The sequence below is a fragment of the Bombina bombina genome, chromosome 1 (assembly GCF_027579735.1).
Source record: "Bombina bombina isolate aBomBom1 chromosome 1, aBomBom1.pri, whole genome shotgun sequence".
Classification (NCBI taxonomy): Eukaryota; Metazoa; Chordata; class Amphibia; order Anura; family Bombinatoridae; genus Bombina; species Bombina bombina.
This window is the reverse complement of record NC_069499.1, coordinates 1408527664-1408554442: the sequence shown is the minus strand read 5'-3', so window position 1 is coordinate 1408554442 and position 26779 is coordinate 1408527664. Positions and strand designations below refer to the sequence as shown.

Genomic DNA, 26779 nt, shown 5'->3' with positions numbered 1-26779 from the left:
ATCAGAAAGAGGAAAGGGGGAGTTTGTGAAGTTTGAGAGAGTGCATCGATAGCTAAAGATCAGGCCAAGAGAGTGACCGTCTTTGTGAGTGGGAGAATCAGTCCATTGTGACAGACCAAAAGAGGAAGTGAGTTGCAGAAGTTGTTTTGTAGATAAGGCAGTGGGATTGTCAAGAGGGATGTTGAAGTCACCAAGAATGAGGGCAGGGGTGTCTGAGGAAAGGAAATAAGGTAGCCAGGCAGCCAAGGGATCTAGAAATTGAGTTTAGGAGCCAGGGGGTCGGTATATGACTGCAACACGTACAGAGAGAGGGGAAAAGAAGCGAATCATGTGGGTTTTGAATGAGGGAAATGTGAGGGAAGAGATGGGATGTATTTGTTGAAAGGTGCAATGAGAGGAAAGTAAAATACCTACACCACCTCCTTGTCTATTACCAGACCTAGGAGTGTGGCTGAAGTGGAGACCCCCATGTGACAGAGCAGCAGTGGATGCTGTGTCTAGAGGAGAGATCCAGGTTTCTGTTACGGCCAGAAGGTTGAGGGAGCGGGAGATGAAGAGGTCATGTATAGAAGTGAGCTTGTTGCAAACAATATATATAAATATATGATAAATATATTTAATAAATCTTAAGTAAATGAACAAAAAATGATAATAAAAAATAAACAATAAACTGAAAAAAAATACAATAAATTAATGACTACAATTAATACTTGCAAAATATATATACCAAATGGTGTCTAAAATAAATCACAATAAGTCCATTGTGTGCCAAACAGTCCCTGCAGCAGATGCTCACAGCAGGGTTCACTAAGACGCTGTGGGATAAGAAGGCAGCACTCTTCAAAAAATCGTATAGATATCGCAAGCAGTGTCCTATAAGACAAGGAAGAGAGAGGTGCCAAATAGTGTGACAACTTAACAACTCCGGTGTGAACGTGAGGATGCACAAATAAATACTCACAAGAGACGTTGCACATCCAGTGCAATAGTAGGCGGACCGAGACTTCTAATCTGCTCGGCTGACTCTGAAGATCAAGCAGGAAAGCTGGATAACCACGGAGCTCCTCTCCGATATCGTATCTCAACCTGGGTCACACGGCTAGTACAGGTGATCAAACGGGACAGCTGGGTTACCACGGAGGTCCTCTCTGATGACGTATCTCCACCTTGATGGAGCGTGCCAGTCAAAATGTAGCTCCTACGATAGGTCTACTAAAAAAATGGCAATTCGTACCACAGGACAGAGAACAAGGTATGGTAGCTATAAAAGATTTATTCCATTAAACATAAAAACAATGGGTTGCACAGCAACACGTTTCTCGGCCACAGTGCCGTTTAATCAGGGCCTGATGAGTAAAAAAAAGTGGAAAAAACCCTACTAGCACATAAACAGGGTTGCATATTCTAAAGTATGCTAACCCAACATGAAAATATGAATATTTCACATTCCAATGTTCTTCATATATATGAATATGTTCTATTGATTTTTAAATACATATTTTTACATATCTGATGGTACAATATATATCTATACCTATATATATATATATATATATATACTGTATATATGTATATATATATATATATATATATATATATATATATATGTGTATATATGCAGATATATATATAGGAATATCTATTTTAAAATATATAGAACATATTATGTGCAGAACATTGCAATGTGAAATATTTACAGTACATACACAGTATAACACTTTATTAAATATGAATACTGCATAAATATGTTTTTACATGTTTTCATTTACTTGACTGTAAAGGGCTCCAATGTATGTCTATATATGTCTATATATGTATACATATTTATTTATGTGTTTATATGTTAATATATGTCTGTAAATACATATAAATACATATGTACAAACATATAAGTATATATTGGGAGGTATGCTAAAATTAATGTTCTCGCTCGCCTGCTAACTCCACTAGAAATAAGCTTTATGCATGTGTTGGAAGGAAAAAGTTTGGCTCTAGCGATAACTGCGTGCAAAAAGCCGAAGTTAGAATATTGTGAACGCGTTAACATATTCCCCATAGAAGTCAATGAAGCAAAACAAGTGGAAAAAAACCCGTGGACAAACCCAATCCAATCTTCTTCACATAGCAGAATCTGTTCTATTTATTCATAAATACATATTTTTATATATACCGTATATATATATATATATATATATATATTTTATTGTATTTTTGAACAATATATATATTTACTTATATATATGATCATATATACATATATATATATATATATATATATATATATATATATATGTATATATATATATATGAATATCTCTTTAAAAATACATAGAACATATTTTAATATGTGCAGAACATTGGAATGTGAAATATTTACAGTAAATAATACATAGTATAACACTTTATTAAATATGAATACTGCATAAATGTGTTTTTACATGTTTTCATCTACTTAACTGGAAAGGGCTCCAAAGCACTTCTATATATGGCTATATATGTATACATATGTATTTATGTGTTTATATGTGTATATATGTCTGTAAATACATTTATACACATATACCATAAAATATATATGTAAACATATATATACATACATACATACACATATTTAGACATGTATATTTAGGTATTTCAATGTTAAAGTCCTTTGCCTGCCTTTTTTTCTAACACCTGAGACCTCATATCCTTAAGCCCTTATAACTTTTTGTGCAATAATGTTATTAATAATTTTATTAGACAGTGTTATTATGAGTGTTACTGTACTTTGTAATGTATTTTTTATGTGTTTTTCATGAAACAATTAACCAGAGCTCTGAGGATGTAGTAATTGTTCAAGCATGAATCTCAAATTTCGCTCACTTGATCGTGTTGACTTTCAAATTGTAATACAAGCGGTAAACCCAACGTGTGCAAACGCTGACGATAAACCCCTTTTCACTTGCGCATAATTGTTAACACGTCACTTGCAATCTGGCCCTAAATGTATTTTATGCACCTCCCTCAAATTATGGATCTTAGGTTTCACTCCGGGTATCTGATGGAGCACAGCTGTACATGTGCCAACACGTCAACACCGCAATGCAGTGAAAGACAGATGTTAACATGGCAGCACCCATGACTAGCGGGAATAACCTCAATGCTTTCCTTATAAATTTTATTTTTGGTTTTAAAGGGACACTGAACCCAATTTTTTTCTTTCGGATTCAGATAGAGCTTGAAATTTTAAGCAACTTTATAATTTACTCCTATTATCAATTTTTCTTCATTCTCTTGCTATCTTTATTTTAACAGCAGGAATTTAAATATTAGCAGCATGCCCATTTTAGGTTCAGCACCATGGATAGTGCTTGCTTATTGGATGCTTACATTTACCCACCAATAAGCAAGCATAACCCAGGTTCTCAACCAAAAATGGGCCGGCTCCTATGCATCGCATTCCTGCTTTTTAAATAAAGATAGCAAGAGAACGAAGAAAGAAGGATAATAGGAGTAAATTAGAAAGTTGCTTAAAATTGCATGCTCTATCTGAATCACAAAAGAAAAAAATTGGGTTCAGTGTTCCTTTAAAATGTCATGCTCTATCTGAATCACGAAAGAAAAAAATTGGGTTTAGTGTCCCTTTAATGTCCCTTTAACAGTATGTTCTTATAAACAAATTCTACAGATATCATTTCTTGTAAGAATGTATGTGGCTAAATCCTGCAAGCCACTTCTAGACGCAGCCCATATTTTTCAGCCCAGGGATTTTTGTGGTCAGCATTTGAAAGCGATACCTTTTAATGATTCTTACTAACAGCATCAGTGTTACTGGGATTATTATTCATCAAACCCACATTAAAGGTTGATCTACTGGAAAAACTTAAAGCTTTGGCATCCATGGACATTTTTCCAGGAGGGATCTATAAAATAAAAAGTCCCAAGCAGAATAATATCAGGGGAGTAAGTACCAAAATGTTTAATTCTAAAGCAAGTACCTAGTGAGCAGGTAGGTTATTGGCATTTTACATCAAACATATGGTACCTAGACCCATTATTTCAAGAAAAATACTCTGCTCCCTATAATGTGAGGTTTCTGCTGTGATCTGTTTTTGTTTTATTATTTTGTTAGAGAGAATGATAAAGTTCCTTAATCAATCTATTTTATTTCTCTGTACCGTGACAAATGGATTCAACCATATGTTATATAGAGGTTCATGACACTACTCGTTTTAATCATAGATGTATGGATTCTATGTTGGCCAAGAAAGACACAGTTTCAGCAGACTCCTCTTTTTGATACTCTGGTGCATTTATAAATCAGCCTTTTTACATACAAAATAATCTATCATTTGAAAGAGGAGATTATTTTCTTTTAATTAAGTGACCTCTGAAATTTAAAAATTCATTTTGGTTAGTAAAAGGAATTGTGAAGTAAAACTTACATTGTCATACTAACCATGTGAAACCCAGAGGCATAAGTGACCCCTTCAGTTGAAAGTGGATATTCTCAAAAAAAGGATTTTATTGGGATTGAGTTATAGAGGCCGATTTACTAATGTCCGCCGCACAGGGCCGTCTTTAATATTGACTGGACCCTGGGCAAAAATTTTCTTGGGCCCCCCCCCCCCCCACATGCAATTACGCTCTCCACCCAACATTCCAAAAAACAACTAAATCATTTTTTTTTTAATTATTAGTCCAGCAGTGGATTATCCACTGCTGAGCTAATCATTTTAAAAAATTAAATAAATTGCAATATGTGAAACTGGACCTAAGCAGTACTAATAAGTAAATAAATATATAAATCCCTCCACTGTGGATTCATTTAATATTCTTTTGAATGTGATTCTGGTGTGAGGTTAGCTGGTTAAAGAGATTTAGGGCAGCAACAGGAGCAAAGCAAGGTAAACAATGAGGAGGAAGCATGGAGGTGCAGTATAAGTTTACTGACTGGAACAACAGAACTACTATGGGAAGCTGTAAAATCTGAGACAGAGAGAAAACATAAACTATAAAAATAAACCTTACATTAATGTGTGAAGTATCAGCATGACACTATACATCAGCCACAGCAACACATGTCACTTCTTTGCTAGAAACAAGTTCCCTCTCACTCTGCACTAGACAATGCTGCATGGGGAGGGGTATGTGTGCACTCACTTATTCTTCCCACTGACACCTTTCTACAAAGCACTGTTCCTCTAACAAACTTCAGTTAGTTGATCTTAGGGCCACAGCAGAAAGAGCAGGGCTAAGGGGACCAGCAGACTGGATGCTGTCTGTCCAAGACTGCATGGATACAGTGTGAGATGAGTCACACAGCCTCAAGACTGAATAGAGCAGTGTATGCAGCTGCACAGATGCTCAAATCCTCATGTGCTTGCCGCACCAGCTTTCTGCTGCATGAGCCTACAGTCAGCCCTACCCAGAAACAATCCCTACCACCAGAGCAGTTACCTGGTAACATTGGTAACCCCAGTAGGACCTTATATGATGCTGTGGGAATGGCTGAATTCCGAGTTAGGACTTTGCATTCAGTGCTGCACAGTGCACATCTAAAACAGCACATGGCAATAGCTTGGCATGTCACATGACACCGGCACGGTCTGGCACAGTTTTAAAAAAATAAATAGAAGCAGAGTACTTTTGACTGTGACAGTATTAGGACTGAATGTGTGTGTTCCCCATGTCACATCCATCAGCAGTCTGGTATGACCATAAAAAAAAAAAAAATTTTTTTTTTTTTTTTTTTTAGGACTCTTGGGCCCCTCAACAGAAACTGGGCCCTGGGCAGCTGCCCCTTTTGCCCTGTGTTAAAGACGGTCCTGCCGCCGCACATTGATAAATGCAGCCAGCATAGGCTGTTGGCATTTATCATTGCACAAGCATTTCTACTGAAATGCTTGTGCTATGCCGCCCCTGCACATTCGCGACCAATCAGCCACTAGCTAGGGGTGTCAATCATCCCGATCATATCTGATCGGGCTGATTTTTGTCCGCCGCCTCAGACTGGTTATGACCGCTGCTTCTTTACTTCCGCTTCAGATGGTCCTGAAGCGATGAGGGTCGGAAGCAGCATGCACTGCTTCATAAATCTACCCCATAGGGGTTTTTTGCCATCTATTCCCAAAGTCAGGCTACCTCTTGAATCCCTTGTAAAAGCCAATGACCAAAAGAATGAATTGCAGCTAAAAGCTTTTATGATAAAATATCTTTCTCATAAAATCCATTCTGTAGAATAAATGGCTATGACAGGTTTTGAATAATTCCCAATGCATAAGTTTTTTGGAAGAGTGAGCTTTACAGTTGAATTTTGGTAATCCCTTTCCTCTTTCAAATAAAGATAATGAATGACCCTGTAGGCTTCAGAATTTGAACATCCAACATTCTAAACAGTGATTGCTTGATTAGTGCAGGAGCTCAGTTATACCAGACCTCTCAAACATTTTCTTGATGGTTTGATGGACAATCGTTTTCCGCAATCTTATAACCAAGTTATTTTTTTCTTCAGTTAGGTCAGCTGGCACTTTTCTGTTGTCTTGAGAATTTTTGGGTGCTTGGTGTTAGTTCTTAGGGATATCACAAGGACACTAGTGTGATGGATCTAATAGGTTTCATATGACATTTCTTCAGTTGGTTGTTCTATGTCTGAAATTCATACTCAACACTAATGCTGATTTATTGGTCAATAAATGTCAATTATACTTACACAATGAATTTCATTTGACTGCCTTTGAGCCTGTAAATGTGAGTGTCATTGACATGACAATAATGTATCTATCACACTATAGCTGAATGCAGTGTTACGGTTCTGTTTAGTCTATGTATATCAAACATTTTCTGTAATGTTAATTGGTGCTTTTTTCAGTAAAGAAACAAAGGGGTGAATACAATCTTGCACTTGTTTTAGGTAAATACTGATGTCTGAATTTCAGCTGGTATTGTCAGTGTTTTGCTAATGGAAGTATATTGCAAAAATGCTTCTATTTAAATTGAAATGCACCTATGCCCACTTCAGTTTTGATCTTTCTATCCCTTAGAAATAGTGTGTAGTGATGCTAATAAGGGATATGTGTGCAATTAACCTGTTGTGTTCCAAAACCAGATATGTGTGTCCTTTTACAGGATCTGCACAGGGGCATTGTGGGTACAGTTGGTATGTGAGTATAAAAGTGCTTATTATGCATTTTTTAACTTTAACTGATAGAACACCTAGTGTATCTGTTTGATTAATTGTTTTCTAACATCATCCAATATTGGGGTTAAAGGGACAGTCTAGTCAAAATTAAACTTTCATCATTCAGATAGGGCATGCAATTTTAAACAACTTTCCAATTTTCTTTTATCATCAAATTAGCTTTGCTCACTTGGTATTCTTTGTTGAAAGCTAAACCTAGGTAGGCTCATAATGCTAATTTCTAAGCCGTTGAACTGCCTCTTATCTGAATGCATTTTACAGTTTTTCACAGTTAGACACTGCTAATTCATGTATGTCATATAGGTAATACTGAGCTCAATCCTGTGGAGTTATTTAAGATTCAGCACTGATTGGCTAAAATGCATGTCTGTCAAAAGAACTGAGGTAAGGGGACAGTCTGCAGAGGCTGAGATACAAGGTAATTGCAAAGCAGTGTTGGTTATGCAAAACTGGGGAATAAAAGGGATTATCTGTCTTTTTAAACAATAACAATTCTGGAGTAGACTGTCCCTTTAATGTCAGTTTCTTTTCCATTCCAAAATGTTTTGGGGAACTACTAATTGGAAAAGTGTTGTATGAAGTTTATTAAGTTTTTTAGCTATGGAATTGGATAAATGAAAACAATCATTGCCATTTACCCCTGTGTAAATAACAGCAACTGTACTATACTGCTCATCTCTTTGGTAATAGAAGGTAGGTCTGTTATATGTTTCCTTTTGCTTCCTGTGCATCAATCAGTATGATCTTACTTATAGCAAAGATCCGCATCCTGCAGCATTTCTGTAAATAGATATATTATATGTTTTCCTCATTAATCCAAACTCAGTGACGGTTCTAGTAGGGGGGGTGCAAAGCGCCCGTAACCTTCTACTTTGTATCCCCTTTGGGCTGAGGAGGATTTGGCAGGCCACATACCACAATTGCCTAACTACAACCCCAGAGTCCACCTAGCTCTGCTCAGAACACTTGCAACTCGAAAGAAAGAAAGTTTAAACTAAATTGAGGATTAGCAAGGCTTTGACAAACTTTCAAATATGAAAGGTTGTAAGTTTAGAGACTATACAGATGGATTACATTGTGTGTTAATGCCTAAAACAAGACATTATTGCATTGTTTTTGGCTGAACATGACCTTTACTGGGACCTGTTTACATTGTTCAGGCATCTTATGGGGCCTCAGATTTATTACTTATATACTAACATTCCTGCCGAACCTTCAAAATATCATTATATTCTATTTTGGTCCATTGTAAACACCTAACTGTAACTATATATGTTACTAACATTTCTAACAAGATTTATTGACTTTCTTGTTAATATAATTTCATGATGTGTTATTCTATCTGTCGGCCAATGAAAGGAGTAAAGATCTTTAAATTCTTGTGTGCTATAATAATATTTAAGTTTTCTGATTTAGTAAATTTACATTTGTAGTTAGAGACTTGACCACAGTAAATCATTCCTTCATTAAAAAAGATTAGATAAAATACATTAGTTATATATATTAGAATACTGTCAACAAACACAACTATTTTATGTCCCATATAATTTAATAAAGCCCAGACATTTCTTTGTGACCTCATATCTGAAGCAGGAGATTATATTGCCAGTGTATCCGAAGAACGGGGACAACCCTGGTGTATCCTGTTATTATGTAGTGCATAGTCTCAGAGAAATCAAATATTGCATATATATTATGAGGTCATGTAATACCCTATATATAAATCCTTTTATATATATATATATATATATATATATATATATATATATATATATATATATATATATATATATATATACGTACATTGGAGCCCTTTGCAGTCAAGTAGGTGAAAACATATAAAAACATATTTATGCAATATTCATATTTAATAAAGTTTTATACTATGTATTTACTGTAAATATTTCACATTCCAATGTTCTGCACATACCAAATATGTTCTATTTATATTTAAATAGATATTCCTATATATGTATTTGTATATAGTTATAGATATATATATTGTACCAAAATTCCATCATATACTGTATAGATAGAAATATGTATTTGTGAATAAATAGAACATATTCTGCTATGTGAAGAATATTGGAATGTGAAATATTCATATTTTCATGTTGGGTTAGCGCACTCCAGTATATGCGATTGGGTTTGCACGCGAGTAGGTTGTTTCCTTTTTTTTTTCTTCATTCACACCATCAAACATGTAATGTTTGTAGGTCATTGTTAGTGTTGTTTTAGCTTTGCTTATTATAGGAAGAAGGTAAAAACAAGAGGGGCGCCTCATGTGTACATCAGTATATCAAGCTATATACAAACATCAATAGCCAAATGGGTACTCACATTTGGCACAAGTACACTTATGTAATGGTAGGTGCCGGCTGGTAGCTTCAGGTGTACCAGCTAAACCTCTCCAGGTGTAGATGAATCAGTACAGGGGGATCCTGTCACATTAGCTGCTGGTGAATAGTCAGTAGCAGAGCGTATAACTGCTAAAGAAGTTAATGAACCAAAGCTTGTGTAAAACAAGTTTAGTTTATTAAAACAAATATTAAAAGCATTGACAAGCAATGGTTAACAATACAACGCATTTCTCAGCCCCAAGATCCTCCTGTACTGATTCATCTACACCTGGAGAGGTTTAGCTGGTACACCTGATGCTACCAGCCGGCACCTACCATTACATAAGTGTACTTGTGCCAAATGTTAGTACCCATTTGGCTATTGATGTTTATATATAGTTTGATATACTGATGTACACATGAGGTGCCCCTCTTGTCTCTTACCTTCTATCTAGCTCTGAATCATTCTGTGAGGAGGAGAGCAGCCACTCTATTGTACTACTGTTGGATTACCTTGCCATATTGTAAAGGGTTAGCTGGTACACCTTAGTTTCCAGCCTGCACCGAATAGTAAATAAGTGTACTCGGGCCAAATGTGAGTACCCACTTGGCTTATCATCATTATCCTTATTGTCTGGCATACTGATATACACATGAGGCGCCCCTCTTGTTTTCTATCGCTTATTATAGGATTCTGTTAATGCATATTAATACATGTTAATGCAAAAAGGTCATATCTAAAAGCTGAGGTACAAATGAATTATTAGTAGATGGTGTGACGGGGGTTTACTTTTTTAAAATACTAACATTTGGAACCTGGCCAACATTAAAGGGATATTAAACTCAAACTTTAAAACCCCATAAAAGTTTAAATTACATTCAATGACAATTTTTTTTGTGAATGTACTTTCCTTAAGTACTTTCCCTTAAATGCTTAGCGGTGAACAAATGCTGAGTGCACATGCCTACATTACACACACACACTGTATTATCAAACTGACTAGTTGGTTCTGAGAAACACAAAACAAAAATGGTCAGCACACCATGGAATATGGAGTATCACATTATGTATCCATAATATATAAAATAAGGCTTACAGGTCACGGGCGAGAGGTGGAAAACAAAATGGTCCTAGGACTGGCAACAAACTGGTTAATAAAACGTTATTAAAGGGATATGCAAGCCAGAAATACAATTTTTTTTAAAAGTTTCCAGTTTACTTTTCTAAATTTTGCTTAGTTCCCATGGTACTCTGTGTTGAAGAGATACCTAGGTAGGCATCTGGAGCACTATATGGCAGGAAATATTGCCGCCATCTACTGCTTTTGTAAATGGATAATAGTCTTGCAAAGCTGCTGCCATATAGGGCTCCAGACAAGTGCGCGCTCCAATTTAAAGTGCCATAAAACTTGTTGAGATCTGTGCATATTCTAAAAGGGCTAAGAATAGTTTGCATAAAAAATGTTTCAAAATTGCAGGCAAACATTTTAAAATCATTTTCAAAAATAAGCAAAATTACTTATAAAGCTGTGCTTTCTGGAGTAGACGATCCATCCCCCTCCTTATCAGTGTTTAGTATCAGAAACACAAGCATTGGCCTCTAGTTATCAAAGTCTGGCGGACCTGATCCGACAGTGCAGATCAGGTCCGCCAGACTTCGCTGAATACGGCGAGCAATACGCTCGCCGTATTCAGCATTGCACCAGCAGCTCACAAGAGCTGCTGGTGCAACGCCGCCCCCTGCAGACTCGCGGCCAATGGGCCGCCAGCAGGGGGGTGTCAATCAACCCGATCGTACAAGATCGGGTTGATTTCCGGAGATGTGTGTCCGCCTGCTCAGAGCAGGCGAACAGGTTATGGAGCAGCGGTCTTTGTGACCGCTGCTTCATAACTGCTGTTTCTGGCGAGTCTGCAGGCTCGCCAGAAACACGGGGCATCAAGCTCCATACGGAGCTTGATACATATGCCCCATTGTATTTTAACTGAGTCCCAGCAGCTTATTTGCTTCTAGGCATGCTCCAGCAGATAATGACTGTTAAAGTATTGCATTCTACAATATCAATGGTGGATATAGAGGCAGCCATAAAAGGAATTCTGTGGGGGAGTTAGAGCTGTACAATTCGGACACTTAAAAGAAAGGGTTAATGGTGAGGCGCTGCAGTATAAATTTGCAGATAAAGTAATTAAAGTACATATTATTATATGTTGCCTCTATCCTAACTTGTTTTATGTCCCTTTAACAAAAGATACCAGAAGAATGAAGAAAATTTGATAATAGAAGTAAATTAGAAGAAAATTTGATAATAGAAGTAAATTAGAAAGTTGTTTAAAACAGCATGCTGTAGCTGAACCATGAAATAAATAAATTGGGTTTAGTATCCCTTTAACTAAGAAACCTGTTGACACACTAGTAGTCTGCATTCGATTACTGGTTATCGTTTTAAATGTTTTTCTAAATCATTATGAATGGTTTTCCCAATGTACTTTCTAATCACTACAGTTAAAACCACATAATGAACTCAGGTAGCATGAAGCCCTTAGAACAAGTTGGTAGACTTTTATAATTTACACAAGGTGAAACTCTTCAATGTGAAAATGATCTGCAAGTTTGTTCAGTTGAAAACAAATAAGCAGAACTCTGTCCCCGGTCTTGGTCACACCTCACCTGTTCTGTTGTTTTTTTCCTGTGCTGGGCACTTTACGCTTCACAGGTTATTATGGGTTCTGTTACAGGGTGAGAGGGGAACTGCACTGCCTTTTTCAGCAGGAGTAACAAGTATAGTATAGAAATGATTAATTATACCACATAACTTGCACACAGACAGAATCACGGATATAAATAGACAGACAGGCATACAAATAGACAGAATAAATAGATTAGATAGATAGATTAGATAGATAAATTATATAGATTAGATAGATAGATAGATAGATAGATGATAGATAGATAGATAGATATATAGATAGATAGATTAGATAACATAGATTAGATAGATAGATAGATAGATAGATAGATAGATAGAGATACCTAGTTAGATAAATATGCAGAGATACCTAGGTAAATAAATATATTTTTAATTAGATAGATAATAGATAGATAGATAGATAGATAGATTAGATAACATAGATTAGATAGATAGATAGATTAGAAAGGTTAGATAGATAAAATAGATTAGATAGATTAGATAGATAGATAGATAGATAGATAGATAGATAGATAGTTGCCCTCTATCTCCTCACTAATATCATTCTCACCTCTGCAGTCCCCACCTCCTGTTTCCAATCCTCCTACCCATCTAGATTGTAAGTTCCCACAGGAACAGGGCCCTCAATTCCCCCTGTATTTGTCTGTAAAATGTTGTGTCTTATCGTATTGTTTCTCCACTGTACTGTTATCCTTGTGCCCATGGGCAGCGCTGCGGAATCTGTCGGCGCTTTATAAATAAAGAATAATAATAATAATAATAATAATAATAATAAAAATATATATATATATATATATATATATATATATATACAGAGATACCTAGATAGATAGATAGATAGATAGATAGATAGATAGATAGATAGATAGATGGATGATAGATATACAGATATATAGATATGCAGAGATACCTAGATAGATAGATATATGTTTCATTAAAAAAATAGATAGATAGATAGATAGATAGATAGATAGATAGATAGATAGATAGATATGCAGAGATACCTAGAAAGATAGACATATTGTTGACTAGATAGATACATATGCAGAGATACCTAGATAGATAAATATATTTTTGATTAGATAGATAATAAGATAGATAGATAGATAGATAGACAGATAGATATGCAGAGATAACTAGAAAGATAAATATGCAGAGATACCTAGATAGATAAATATATTTTTGTTTAGATAGTTAATAAGATAGATAGATAGATAGATGATAGATAGATAGATAGATAGATAGATAGATATGCAGAGATAACTAGATAGATAAATATGCAAATACCTAGATAGATAAATATATTTTTGATTAGATAGATAATAAGATAGATAGATTGACCTTTAGATATGCAGAGATACGTAGACAGATAATTACATTTTTGTATTAGATAGATAGATAGATAGATAGATAGATAGATAGATAGATAGATAGATAGATCGATAGATAGATATGCAGAGATACCTAGACAGATAATTATTTTTTTTTATTAGATAGATATATAAATAGATAGATAGATGATAGATAGATAGATAGATAGATAGATAGATAGATAGATAGATAGATAGATAGATAGATAGATAGATAGATAGATAGATAGATAGATAGATATGCAGAGATACCTAGACAGATAATTATATTTTTGATTATATATTATGAAATTCAACAGGGGTAAGTCAGAATACCCACAGGCTATAATTTGCATTGCACCATATGGAGTGGCATTGTTAGTTGTACTAATAAAATATTTATAATAACAGATATGCTATTATTGTACATTGAAATGTATTTCTGTGTTTTGGAAATTAATATATTTCTGTTAACATAAATGTAAGAAGACAAAGTGTACCTTCACTGTCTACTTAGGGCTAGATTCCGAGTGGCGTGATAACCATTGCGTGCGAGCGAAAAGGGGTTTATCGCGGTTCTAAGGAAGTAGCGTGCATATTACAGGTTGAAAGTAAACGTGGTCGCTTGAGCGCAATTGAATTAAATGCGCGTGGGGATAACACAACTTCAGTGTTCTGGTTAACTGTTAAGCTTGTCTAAAAAGTTGCTCAAGAAACATCAAAATTACATTTAAAAGTACAGTGTGTGATTGTGTACAGATGTATTTAATTATTTATGTGTATATATGTATTTGCAAACATATATACACATATAAACACATATATACATATGTATACATATATAGACATCTGTGAGTGCATTGGAGCCCTTTGTAGTCAAATAGCTGAAAACATGTAAAATTTCACATTCCAATGTTGTTCACATAGGATAGGGGAATATAAAATAGATATTCTTATATTTTTTTAATATACATTTTTATTTACAGTATATATATATATATATATATACTGTATACAGTATAAATATATATATATATATATATATATATATACTGTATATATATACATATATATATATATATATGTGTATATATATATATATATATATATACGCAGCACACAGAGAAAGTCCAGCACTCACGTCAAGGTCCCTTCCAAAACCTGGGTCCCTAAAGCAGCTAAACAAACTGGGAACAAGTGAAGGGTGCACAGGCTTATTTAATCACCCTAGACATATACAAAACACGGAAGGGGACTGCACTCTCAGGCTGGACTGGGTACACATCCCATGACCCTGCAACATGCTTAGCCCTGGGTGCTCAATGGCACTCACAGGAAGCTCTGCTGTCCCCAGAGTCACAGGCAGTTAACCCCAGACAGGTCTGGGTGCAAGGCCCATAGGAAAAATTACAAACAAATTAATACAACACACAGAGAAAGTCTATGGGGGAATACGTTAACGCAGTCACAATATTCCACATTCGGCTTTATGAGCATGTCTCATTATCTCTTGAGCAAAAACATTTTACTTTCAACTTGTAATATGCGCGCTACCCAACGCGCGCATAAAGCCTCCATCTAGCAGAGTTAATGCATGAGCAGGAGCGCAAACAACCGCTCCACTCATAATCTAGCCCTAAATTTATAACCCCTTTGTGTAATTTTATGTAGTTCATATTTCAGTAGCTCTCATCCTATTGACTGATTTGAAAATGTCAGCCAATAGGAATGCAAGGTACCCCAATATAAAATGGGTACCTTGCATTCAATCTTAAGTGTGCGGCGATGATCACATGAAAAGGATCCTCCACGCTGGATGTCTCCGCGGCCACCGGTCCTGCTCTGCGGCCGCCGGTCCTGTTCAACACCGCCTTCGTTTTGCGCCACCTTCGCTCCGGATGAAAATAGAAGATGTCCCCACGCTGGATGAAGATGGAGCCGCCTGGAAGAAGACCTTCACCGCTGAACTTCAGGAACAGTGAATACCTATTTTGAGGGTTTTTTTGGGTGATTTTTTTTTAGATTAGGGTCTTTTTATTTTAATGGACAGCAAAAGAGCTGATTGCCCTTTTACGGGCAATGCCCATACAAATGCCCATTTAGGGCCAATGGGTAGCTTAAGTTTTTTTAGAGTTAGGTTTTTTTTATTTTGGGGGGTTGGGTGGGTGGGGGGTTTTATTTTTAAGGGGGTAATTTGTCATTTTTAACAGTAAAAGAACTAATCGCTTTAGGGCAATGCCCTAGAAAAGGCCCTTTTAAGAACTATTGGTAGTTTATTCTTAGATTAGGGGGTGTTTTTATTTTAGGGTGGCTTTTTTGTTTTTATAGGGGTATTAGATTAGGTTTACATTTTTTTATTTTGGATAATTTCATTTTTTCTATAATTTTAGATTTTAAATTTTTTTGTAATATTAGATTTTTTTATTTTAATTTAATATTAATTGTTTTATGTAATGTTAGGTTTTTTATTTTAATTTTAAGTTAGGATTTTTTTATTTTTGTACTTTTTAAATAATGTATTAGTAAGGAAGTCTTTTTTATTTTAGGTAATTGGGGTTAATTTAGGGGGTGTTAGTGATTAGATTAATTATTTGCATTTAGGCAGTTTAGGGGTTAATTAGGTAGATTGCGTTGTGGGGGGTTGGCGGTTTAGGTGTTCATACTTTAATTATGTTATTTGCGTTGTGGATGAATGGCGGATTAGGGGTTAATCACTTTATTAGTTAGATTGTGATGTGAGGGGTTGGCAGATTAGGGGTTAATAACTGTACTAGGTAGATTGCTATGTGGGGGGGTTGGGGATTAGGGGTTAATACTTTTGTTAGTAGTTGCGATGTGGGGGGATGGTGGTTTAGAGGTTAATACACTTTATTATTAGTTGCGATGTGGTGGGATGGCAGATATAGGGGTTTTGATGTGTCAGGTTTCTTTTTGGGAGGCAGGTTAGACTGTTACATGCGATACATTTTTATGTTTTTTTCTTACGTGCCGGCAGATCATAAACTGCCGTAAGTCACTGGCGACTTAAAATTTGCAATATACTTTCATTATTTATTTTGTCCCCCTTTTCTGTAATTTAAAGGCTTCACTGGCCTCATATATCTCTCCATAATTTTCAGTTTGTTCTTTTCCCTTTTCTGGTGAAACCAACAATGGTGATATGGTTAACACAATGACATAGGCAAGCCATGTCACCTCTAGACTCAAGTTGTTTCTCCAAATAAGTGGTGGGTGGAGCTTGGCTATTAAAATACAATTGCAGCAAACAAGGTTAACCTATTCTAATAACATTCAGACTCTGCTGATTCAGCTATAGGAAGAATGCAGAAAAATATTGTAAGTGCAAGGTGTTTATTGTCTCCTTAAAGAGACAGTCTAGTAAAAAATAAACTTTCATGATTCAGATAGGGCATGTCATTTTAAACAACTTTCCCATTTACTTTTATCATCAATTTCACTTTGTTCTCTTGGTATTCTTACTAGGTAGGCTCATATGCAAATTTTTTAGCCTCTTTTCTGAATGCATTTTGACAGTTTTTCACAACTAGAGGGCGTTAGTTCATGCAAGTCTGTCAAAAGAACTGAAATAAGGGGGCAGTCTGTCTGCAGAAACTTAGATACAAGGTAATCACAGAGGTAAAAAGTGTATTAATATAACTTTGTTGGTTATGCAGAACTGGGAAATTGGTAATGAAGGGATTATCTATCTTTTTAAACAATAACAATATTGGTGTAGACTGTCCCTTTAAATTTAAATTGAAATGAATACTGCTGTATTAGCCGTGATATGCTCATTGACTAATATGGATGACCTTCACAGCTTTTTGCGACAAAAATTAAAAAAAAATCCTTCACAGCACCGTTTATCTATAAAACATCCTTTTTATTTCAACAGCACATAAAACAGCAGTTTTGGTGGAGATGGTTATGTCTCTGCAAGAAAACTTTGGCCAATTTCTGACAATGATGTAAAAAAAAAAAAATTCCAAAAGCCCTTTTTAGATAAAACAAAGAAAAAATGAATTATAATCTTGTCTCTTTGCTGACCCAATTATACATAGATCTGTAAGAAAATTGCATTGATAATGTAGATAGTTATTTATGAGAATTGTGTTTATTAATAAAACTATATATTTTTTTGTTAAGATATAAAATAAGATTGGTCTCTGGTATTTTGCAGGTTTTCAGGATGTCCACACTATGATATTTATTGGTTTCGGATTTTTGATGACATTTCTGAAGCTTTACGGTTTCAGCAGCGTAGCCTTCAACTTCCTAATCGCTGCCTTTGGTCTACAGTGGTCTACACTCATTCAGGGTTTTTTCCACGGCTTCTCTAATGGTAAAATTCATGTTGGGATAGAAAGGTTAGTGGGACAGATCAATATCTGGCAATATGCTGCGGTGTGATTATTTGTTCTTTGTGATTATTTGTATTTCTTTGTAGCTGAGGCCAAATTTAGTCAGATGTTCAGATGTGAAATAACAAAGACGAATCTGCTGCAATCAAGTCTGGCAGATAAAGCAATTATCAAAGTCCACTATAGCATACTATTAACTAATGGCGTTCTGATGCATTGTACTACATCCACTGTTAGACAGAATACATTTAATATTAGGTTCAAACTTTAAACTTTATATATATATTGGGGCATATTTAACAATGTGCGAGCGAACATGATATGAAGCAGCGTATCATGTCCGCTGCACATCGATAAATGCCGACAGCATACGGAAAAAAGGGGAGATTGATAAATATGCCCCTTAGTCTTGTAAAAGTAACCCATTAGCTACAAATAAATAAATATATAAAACAATAGGGGTCAGCCTACATTTTTAGAATTATAAGGACTTGTTTAGAAAAATAAACCTCAAGTCCTATGTTTTTTTCTATTGATCAGATTCAAGCTACAGTATACTGTAACATTTTCTTAATGTATTTTCAATGACCAGCTGCAGAGTATAAAATGTTTAAAAAATTAAATTTTTAGGTTTATTTGTGTATATAAATTAGCTGTTTTGTGCTTTTAAACCACAGCCTATTAAAATGGGTTGAGCTTCCAAGTAAAATCAGATCTCATTATGTTATCACTTTGTGTACAGACACTTGCTTCCTTATCTTATATTTGTCTGTAAACCAAAGCTCAATACTTCAATAGAACAATGGAAAATTAACATTTTATTGCTTAACTATCCTGTACCCCAATGGGAATGTAATTGTCAATAGCCTATACTTAAGTATAGAAACTTTTAGTATAGGTGTGGATACCACAGGTTAAAATGGCTATTTCAAATGCCAAAATAGGTGTAAATGAGTTATTTGTAAACAATTTAATACACTTCAGCTGGTTAAAATGGATCATTGGGAACAATTTAAAGAGGAGAACATTTTTGGGTAAACTGTCGCTTGTTCACTAATTTATGAGAGATTTCATCCAAATCTGCACAGATTAGTGATACAGGATAACATATGGATTGTACTGGATATCTAATTAGAGCGCTATAATCAGTAATGAATCCAGCCTGTTAATAAGTAGCTACTTGAAAACTGAGTTTCTTGAATGTCGATACAGAGAATAATTAATTTTTAGGCATTTTGCAATATTCTTTGTAAGTTATAAACCTGGGCTATGGTCTTGGTTCTATCCCTCGCCTGAAATTGACTGTGATAGCTATGGGCTAATTGTCCTTGCATGCAAAAGGTATACAACATAAGACCAATTCACAAGCTCAGCAATGTATCCTACAAAAGATGGCAGCTGTGAAACACACATATTCATATATTTATTTACTTTTATCAAGCAGATATAAAAAAAAAGTTGTCAGGGCACACCATCTGGGTAAAATTTAAGCCAATATTAAAGTAACATTAGCAAATACAGATTTTTTTTCAATATTTGTTGCACAAATTATCATTAAATCATTTTACGTTAAAATATGCAATTAATTTGTGCTTTAGATACATTAAGGGATAGAAAACTTGTTATCAAACGTTACAATATTGGATTAAACACATAAGATTAATGGATAAAAAAAACGACATGCTGTAATACATTAGTAGAAGTACCGCTTGTGACCTGCAGAGCATTTCTGGTCCCAAGATGAAAACTTTGCTGATCCAATCACTAGCACTAGTTCCACAACCATCTAAGTATTCCACATCAGCAGTGTTTTCTTCTCTGGACCAGCAGTACTTTTACTGTGTGTTTCCACATTTGTTGGGGTTAAACACTCAGTAGTGCAGGGTCCATAGTCTTAAAACAACATACTCTAATGAATTCTGTGTAAGCATTTAATTATGAATAGTATTTAGCTGAAACAGATGCCCCAGACCTCCAGAAATGACTTACAACTTTTAATCAGTGTAATTGTACACACCTATCATTTAGAATACAAATGGTCACCGACACACGTGCATTGCAATCCTTACACTGCAATGTCACAGTAACACTATAAGTTGCATCACGGGGTGTAAAGGATTGCAAGTTCTTGAGCAACTGAACACAGAAACGCTCTCATGCACGCTCAATGGGCCATTCAGCGCTAAAGTGTGCACACAAGAGCTGAGACAGAAAATAATTCGTGATTGGATATCAGCAAAAATTACCAAAGATCTTAAATGTAACATTTTTTATAATTAGATTTGATGAGGTTCAATTTTTAAATGTTGATATGTATATCAAGGTCTTGACATGTATAGAATATATCTACATATGTCACTCTAAGAAACATAATTTTCTATTCCTCTAAGTAGGATTTAAAATATTGAAAAATATTATACTGTCCCCACCCAGCTACTTCATAATGCCACCGGCTGGCAATATTTTCTGTGTAGAACATTAATACTTCACAGCTATTCTGTACACAACTGCAGCCTGGGATTGTGTAACTTTTATGTGATAAAATTATTTTACAATGGATACACTGTCAGGTATCCAGTTCATCAGGACCGTCTTTAACACAGGGCAAAAGGGGCAGCTGCCCAGGGCCCAGTTTCTGTTGAGGGGCCCAAGAATTCTAAAAAAAATACCAGACTGCTGATGTGACTACTGTCACAGTCAAAAGTACTCTGTTTATATATTTTTGTTTTAAACTGTGCCAGACCGTGCCGGTGTCATGTGACATGCCAAGCTTTTGCCATGTGCTGTTTTAGATGTGCACTGTGCAGCACTGAATGCAAAGACCTAACTCGGTATCCAGCCATTCCCTCTGCATCAGAAAAGGTCCTACTGGGGTTACCACTGTTACCAAGTCACTGCTTTGGTGTGGGGATTGTTTCTGGGTAGGGCTGACTGTAGGCGCATGCAGCAGAAAGCTGGAGCGGCAAGGGCGTGAGGATTTGAGCATCTGTGCAGCTGCATACACTGCTCTCTTCAGTCTTGAGGCTGTGTGACTCATCTCACACTGTATCCATGCAGCCTTGGACAGACAGCATCCAGTCTGCTGGTCCCCTTAGCCCTGCTCTTTCTGCTGTGGCCCTAAGATCAACTAACTGAAGTTTGTTAGGGGAACAGTGCTTTGTAGAAAGGTGTCAATGGGAAGAATAAGTGAATGCACACACACCCCTCCCCATGCAGCAGGGTGAGAGGGAACTTGTTCCTAGCATGTGCTGCTGTGGCTGATGTAATAGTGTCATGCTGATACTTCACACATTAATGTAAGGTTTATTTTTATAGTTTTTGTTTTCTCTCTGTCTCAGATTTTACAGCTTCCCATAGTAGTTCTGCTGTTCCAGTCAGTAAACTTATATTTGTCTGCACCTCCATGCTTCCTCCTCAGTCTTTACCTTGCTTTGCTCCCTAAATCTCTTTAACCAGCTAACCTCACACCAGAATCACATTCAAAAGAATATTAAATGAATCCACAGTGGAGGAATTTATATATTTATTTACTTATTAGTACTGCTTAGGTCCAATTTCACATATTGCAATTTATTTCACTGCTGGGCTAATAATTAAAAAAAAAAAAAAAAAAAGATTTAGTTGTTTTTTGGGATGTTAAGGTGGAGAGCGAAATTGCATGGGGGGGGGGCAAGAAAATGTTTGCCCAGGGTCCAGTCAATATTAAAGACGGCCCTGCAGTTCATATAAACCCTGGTCCTAATAATTAGATAATTTTCATTAACTTATAGGGCACAGGGTAAAAGATTTTCTATAACTCTTTTATCTAGGGAAAATCTTTCACAATGTTACTCAGAGAACAGTCTGGGTACATTGGTCTTTGATCTAAATTTCATAATGGAACATGAAAGTACAAAGACATAAATCAATAAAATCCAGGGTGCTGTAATACTGTATATGTAAGGTGTGTGTGTGTCTATATGTGATGTGTGTGTATATGTGATGTGTCTGTGTATATGTGATGTGTGTGTATGTGTGTATATGTGATGTGTGTGTCTATATTTGATGTGTGTGTGTGTATATGTGATCTGTGTGTTTGTATTTATGTGTGTATGTGTGTGTCTATATGTGATGTATGTGTGTGTGTATGTACAGTATCTCACAAAAGTGAGTACACCCCTCACATTTTTGTAAATATTTTATTATATATTTTCATGTGACAACACAGTGTAAATTTGCTGTCCCCTCAAAATAACTTAACACACAGCCATTAATGTCTAAACCTTTGGCAACAAAAGTGAGTACACCCCTAACTGGAAATGTTAAAATTGGGTCCAATTGGCCATTTTTTCTCCCCGGTGTTATGTGACTCGTTAGTGTTATAAGGTCTCAGGTGTTAATGGGGAGCAGGTGTATTAAATTTGGTGTTATCGCTCTCACACTCTCTCATACTGGTCACTGGAAGTTCAACATGGCACCTCATGGCAAAGAACTCTCTGAGGATCTGAAAAAAAGAATTGTTGCTGTACATAAAGATGGCCTAGGCTATAAGAAGATTGCCAAGACCCTGAAACTGAGTTGCAGCTTGGTGGGCAAAACAATACAGCGGATTCACAGGACAGGTTTCACTCAGAACAAGCCTCGCAATGGTCGACCAAAGAAGTTAAGTGCACGTGCTCAGCGTCATATCCAGAGGTTGTCTTTGGGAAATAGACGTATGAGTGCTGCCAGCATTGATGCAGAGGTTGAAGGGGTGGGGGGTCAGCCTGTCAGTGCTCAGACCATACGCCGCACACTGCATCAAATTGGTCTGCATGGCTGTCGTTGCAGAAGGAAGTCTCTTCTATGATGCACAAGAAAGCCCACAAACAGTTTGCTGAAGACAAGCAGGCTAAGGACATGGATTACTGGAACCATGTCCTGTGGTCCGATGAGACCAAGATAAACTTATTTGGTTCAGATGGTGTCATGCGTGTGTGGCGGCAACCAGGTGAGGAGTACAAAGACAAGTGTGTCTTGCCTACAGTCAAGCATGGTCGTGGTAGTGTCATGGTCTGGGCCTGCACAAGTGCTGCTGGCACTGGGGAGCTACAGTTCATTGAGGGAACCATGAATGCCAACATGTACTGTGACGTACTGAAGCAGAGCATGATCCCCTCCCTTTGGAGACTGGGCCACAGAGCAGTATTCCAACATTATAACGACCCCAAGCACACCTTCAAGGTGACCTCTGCCTTGCTAAAGAAGCTGAGGGTAAAGGGGATCGACTGGCCAAGCATGTCTCTAGACATTGGCCTCATTCAAAAGCTTTCTGCCTTTCCAGGAAGCTCACTCCAGACCACTGTGCACTGCATGCTGGACAATAAACTGTCATGGCGCAACACTGGAAGTGAAACAGTAAACTACAACTTCCAGAATACTGTGTTTGTTCCATTAAAATGGAGTCAGTTATTCAGAAGGATTAAAAGAAATAAATCATACATTCAAATTCCTCCCTGTGGGTGCCCATGTTAATACACCCTATTTTATTGTATATATTGCATGCAGTCTGAATAAATATGCATCTAGCTACTGCATTAACCTATTTGACCAAGGACCTTATATCTGTCAATTAAAGTCCAATACCTAGCATTTTCACCTATTCCTACTGTATTTGCCTCTGCTGACATACACATTCTTGTTATTCTTTAATAACCAACTTTCTATATTACAGCATGATCAATGCAGATTTCTGCACGGGAGCAGTTCTCATTTCCTTTGGAGCAGTTTTAGGAAAAACCAGCCCCGTCCAGCTCATTATAATGACCCTGTTTGAAGTGACTCTGTTTGGAATTAATGAATTCATCATTCTCAATATTGTAGGGGTAAGTTCCACTGTGAAGAAGGTCAGATATTTTCATGCCATAATTATTAAATAGGGAATATAATTTAATGATGTATGGCAGAAAAACTGTAGTCATTGTAAGATTATTTGTGAATATGTCAATATACTAAAAAAATAAGTAAGCACTTTGTGTGTCGATTAGCGCTTGCATTACAAGTTGACAGTAAACTGTTTTCAAACCTGATGCGTATAAATAGCCGAACTCGGAATATCGTGCATGTGATAACGTATTCCCCCATAGAAGACAACGGAGCAAAAAAAGTGAAAAAACACCCTATTCACATGCAAATATGATCGCATATTTTTAAGTGTGCTAACCAGACATAAAAATATGAATATTTCACATTCCAATGTTCTTCACATAGAACAATATGTTCTATTTATCATAAATACATATTTCTACATATATCTGATGGTATTTTGCACAAATATATATCTATACCTATATATATATATATAGATGATTATAGAATATCCATTTAATAAAATACCATACCCTATTGGCGGAACATTGGAATGTAAAATATTTACAGTAAATACACAGTATAAAACTTATGAATATTGCATAACTATGATTTGACATGTTTTCATCTACTTAACTGCAGAGGGCTCCAATGCACTTAGAAACTGTATATATATATGCCTATATATGTGTACATATGTATGTATGTGTTTATATGTGTATATATGTCTGTAAATACATGTATACACATATAAATACATAAATACCTAGGTACACATATATAGTTTTATATATATATATATATATATATATATATATATATATATATATATATATATATATATACATATATACTGTATACAGGGCCGCCACTAGAACCATTAAACATTAATCAGGGCCCCCTTTGATATGTGCAATTTTTGACCAAGTTACTAAAACATATATGCACTTTAAGTGTAGTCAAACTTGGAAATGTTGTAAAGGTAGTAACACACAAACACACGCATATACTGAAACACACACTCAAACATAAGGATTCACATATAGACACTCTAGCAGACACGAAAAGAAACGCACACTCAGACACAGACACCCAAACAGACACTAAGCACTTGTTTACATTGACCTGACAAATAATGAGGTAGACTACAGTTTTGACAAAAAAGGAGATTTGCAAAACAAAATATGGAGTTCTGATGATCTTTTAGACAAGGAAGATGCCAACTATATGATGACAACAGCATGCAGTGGCTGAATGTAAGGCCCTGAACTGCCTAAACAATAATTTAAAGGTTAAATGGTGGATTGGTGACTTCCAGAAAGGTCTCATTAGTCTCAAGGTCTGTAGAAAGATGTGAATAATCAGTAGTAAGGTCAAAATGGCCTAAACCAGACATGGGACCCACACACACAAAAACTCAAACACAAACTTGCACATACACCCAAGGAAACACCGACAGAGAGAGCCTCGGAAAACACACAAAGGCATACACACACAGAGATAGAGAGAGACACCCACAGAAAACACACAAAGACATACACACACACAGAGACAACCACATAAAACACACAAAGACATACATACACACACACCCTCACTGAGACATCCACAGAAAACACACAAAGACATACACACACTCTCACAGAGACACCCACAGAAAATGCACATATATACACACACCCTCACAGACATCCATAGAGAATGCACAAAGACATACACACCCACCCTCACAGAGAGACCCACAGAAAAAAAATACATACCTACTCATAGAGACACATACAAAGACATAAACACAGACACCCACAGAAACACTCACAGGAGGTAACTTTTCTGCACATTACATCCCCTAAATCAATAGTGTGTGACATACATGATAAAAAAAATTGCAGAAATTAAGAGATAACTTTTTAAAGAACCATATTTGTAAATGTGCAAACAAAACTACTTCTGTGAATTCAAAATTGTACATTAATGATCTGGGTAGATGGCTAGATGAAGAAAAGTATCCTTTGTCCTTCAGTTATTTGATAGATCAAAATGAAATTGCTGAGCCAAACACCCAATTATTTATAAATGAAAATAATGGAAATTGTCAGGGGTGCCTAAACTTTTGCATATGACCGTATATATAAATATGTATTTATGAATAAAATAGAACATATTCAATTATGTAAAGAACATTGGAATATGAAATATTCATATTTTCTTGTTGGGTTAGTGCAAATGAGAATTTGCGTTTTCTCAAGAGTGTTTGCGTGAGAGTGGGGTGTTGTTTTCCACTTTTTTTTCTCCATTGACTTCTATGGGGGAATACGTGAACGCGCGCGTTATTTTCTGACTTTTGACTTTTTCGCTAGTCGGGTTACTGCTAGAGCGAAAACAGATTACTTAAACTTGTAATACTAGCGCAACGCGACTAGCGTAAAAAACTTGAATCTAGCGGAAGTGCAAAATACTGCTCCAATTGTAATCTAGCCAAAAATTTGTTATACACACCACCTGCCAGCTCTCTGAACAAGCAATTGTGTTTGCAGAGGCCCTTGCAGCATATGTGTATATGCCGCTGAAAAACAGTAAATAACTTATACTAGAAGCAGTTTTGCTGTTAATATTTTGCACAAATGTTTCTATTTAAAACTGAAATGCACTCATGCACATTTCATTCTGACATTTCTATCTCTTTAATCTTCTCTCAATGCTGTCAATCAATGTACATATTAGTATCTTTAAAACTATAATTACGTTAAGTGACTCATCTCCTCCACTCATTTCTTTCATATAATTTTCTGCCATGTCCTGTTTCATCTCTTCAGGCTAAAGATGCTGGAGGATCCATGACCATTCATACATTTGGTGCATATTTTGGCTTAATCGTTTCTCGAGTTCTTTACAGACCTCACCTGGATAAGAGTCGTCAGAGAGAAGGCTCTGTATATCAGTCAGACCTTTTTGCAATGATAGGTATGGAAATAACAATTTAGCTAGTGAGCCCGCCCCAGATTTATTTTTACAGCAAAGG

The 26779-nt window shown here is 36.0% G+C and overlaps 1 protein-coding gene across 1 annotated transcript in view; it reads left to right on the top strand.

Annotated features, from left to right (window-relative positions):
- RHBG (Rh family B glycoprotein) overlaps positions 1-26779 on the top strand; it is a 101214-nt gene that overhangs the window by 43547 nt on the left and 30888 nt on the right. The window contains exons 2-4 of the mRNA XM_053705234.1: positions 17754-17940; positions 23627-23777; positions 26574-26721. Coding sequence (XP_053561209.1) covers positions 17754-17940; positions 23627-23777; positions 26574-26721 — 486 coding nt within the window. The remainder of the gene's footprint in view (positions 1-17753; positions 17941-23626; positions 23778-26573; positions 26722-26779) is intronic.